At 47.0% G+C, this 1343-nt stretch overlaps 1 protein-coding gene across 1 annotated transcript; it reads right to left on the bottom strand.

The window, feature by feature from the left end:
* Nucleotides 1-690: 690 nt before the first annotated feature.
* On the bottom strand, nt 691-1337 carry LOC107302237 (zinc finger protein 79-like; the record flags this gene model as incomplete). Its single annotated transcript, XM_029287199.1, has 2 exons — nt 691-1014; nt 1111-1337. Coding segments are annotated over 2 exons (551 nt in total), but the record flags the coding sequence as incomplete, so codon positions are not given.
* Between the last annotated feature and the right edge of the window lie 6 nt (nt 1338-1343).

The following is a 1343-nucleotide window of genomic DNA, read 5'->3' as shown; positions in this document are numbered from 1 at the left end:
GCGCGTTTGGCTTTGAGGGCGCCGGCGTGAGAGCCTCTGGATTCTCTGCCGCTTCTTGCTCGGGCAGGGTCGCCTAGGAAACGGGCCAGGGGCGCGCCGACCGAGCCTCCCTATGGCCGCGGTTGTGAGCCAGGCAGGGGCAGAGAGCTGCGAGTGCGAGCGCGCCCCCCCAGATGTTGCGCCCGGTGCGGCCGGCCCGAAAAAAGGTGCCGGAACGCGGTTCCGCCGCGTTCCGGCTGAAAAAAAGCCCTGGTAATCACTCTGTTAACGTACTAGCGCTGCTGCTTTGTGTGCCAAACTTTTTAACACTCCCAACATTTATGTAGTTTTCCTTGATTATGGTATTTAAGGCTACTTGAGTAGGAAAAACATTTTCCCCACACCAAACAATAGTAGGATTTCCCTTCTGTCACTGTGTGATGTTCCTGGTTAACATTAAAATGTGACTTTTGGGGAAACAAATGTTTTCAACATTCACAGCGGAAGAGGTTTATTTCTGCTATGGACATTTGGATGCATTTTTAATTCTGATTTACAATGAAAAGGTTTCTCACACTCTACAAACTTATAAGGCCACTATCCTGTGTGATTTCTGGTGTGTATGCGAAGTGACGAAGGATGGGCAAAACATTTCCCACACTCCAGACATTTGTATGGTTTCTCTCCAGTGTGGGTTCGCTGATGTTTCACAAGAGTATCTTTCCGAGAAAAACATTTATCGCACTCCGAGCATTTATAGGGCTTCTCTCCTGTATGGATTCGGCTGTGGTCTCTGAGGGAAGACGCATGAGCAAATGTTCTCCCACAGTCTAAACATTTGTAATTTTTTTCCCCTGTGTGAATTTTCACATGACTTTTAAGGGCGGATGAGGTACAATAGAATTGTCCACATTCGTTGCATTGATAGGGCTTCTCCCCTGTGTGGGTTTTATGATGTGTCCAAAGGTCTCCCTTTTGAGTAAAACACTTTCCACATTCTACGCATCTGTATGGCTTCTCTCCTGTGTGGACCCTCTGATGCGTTCCAAGGTGTTGTTTTTGTGAAAAACATTTCCCACACTCCCCACATTTGTATGGTTTTTCTCCAGTGTGGGTTCGCTGATGTTTCACAAGATAATCTTTCAGAGAAAAACATTTATCGCAGTCCGAGCATTTATGGGGCTTCTCTCCTGTATGGATTCGGCTGTGCTTTCTGAGGGAACACGCATGAGCAAATGTTCTCCCACAGTCTAAACATTTGTAGTTTTTTTCCCCTGTGTGAATTTTCACATGACTTTTGAGGGCGATGGAGGTACGATAGAATCGTCCACATTCGTTGCATTGATGTGGCTTCTCCCCTGTGT

This window comes from Protobothrops mucrosquamatus, unplaced genomic scaffold (genome assembly GCF_001527695.2).
Source record: "Protobothrops mucrosquamatus isolate PMUCROS unplaced genomic scaffold, P.Mucros_1.0 scaffold37853, whole genome shotgun sequence".
In the NCBI taxonomy this organism is placed as follows: domain Eukaryota; kingdom Metazoa; phylum Chordata; class Lepidosauria; order Squamata; family Viperidae; genus Protobothrops; species Protobothrops mucrosquamatus.
This window is presented reverse-complemented; position numbering and strand designations above follow the sequence as displayed.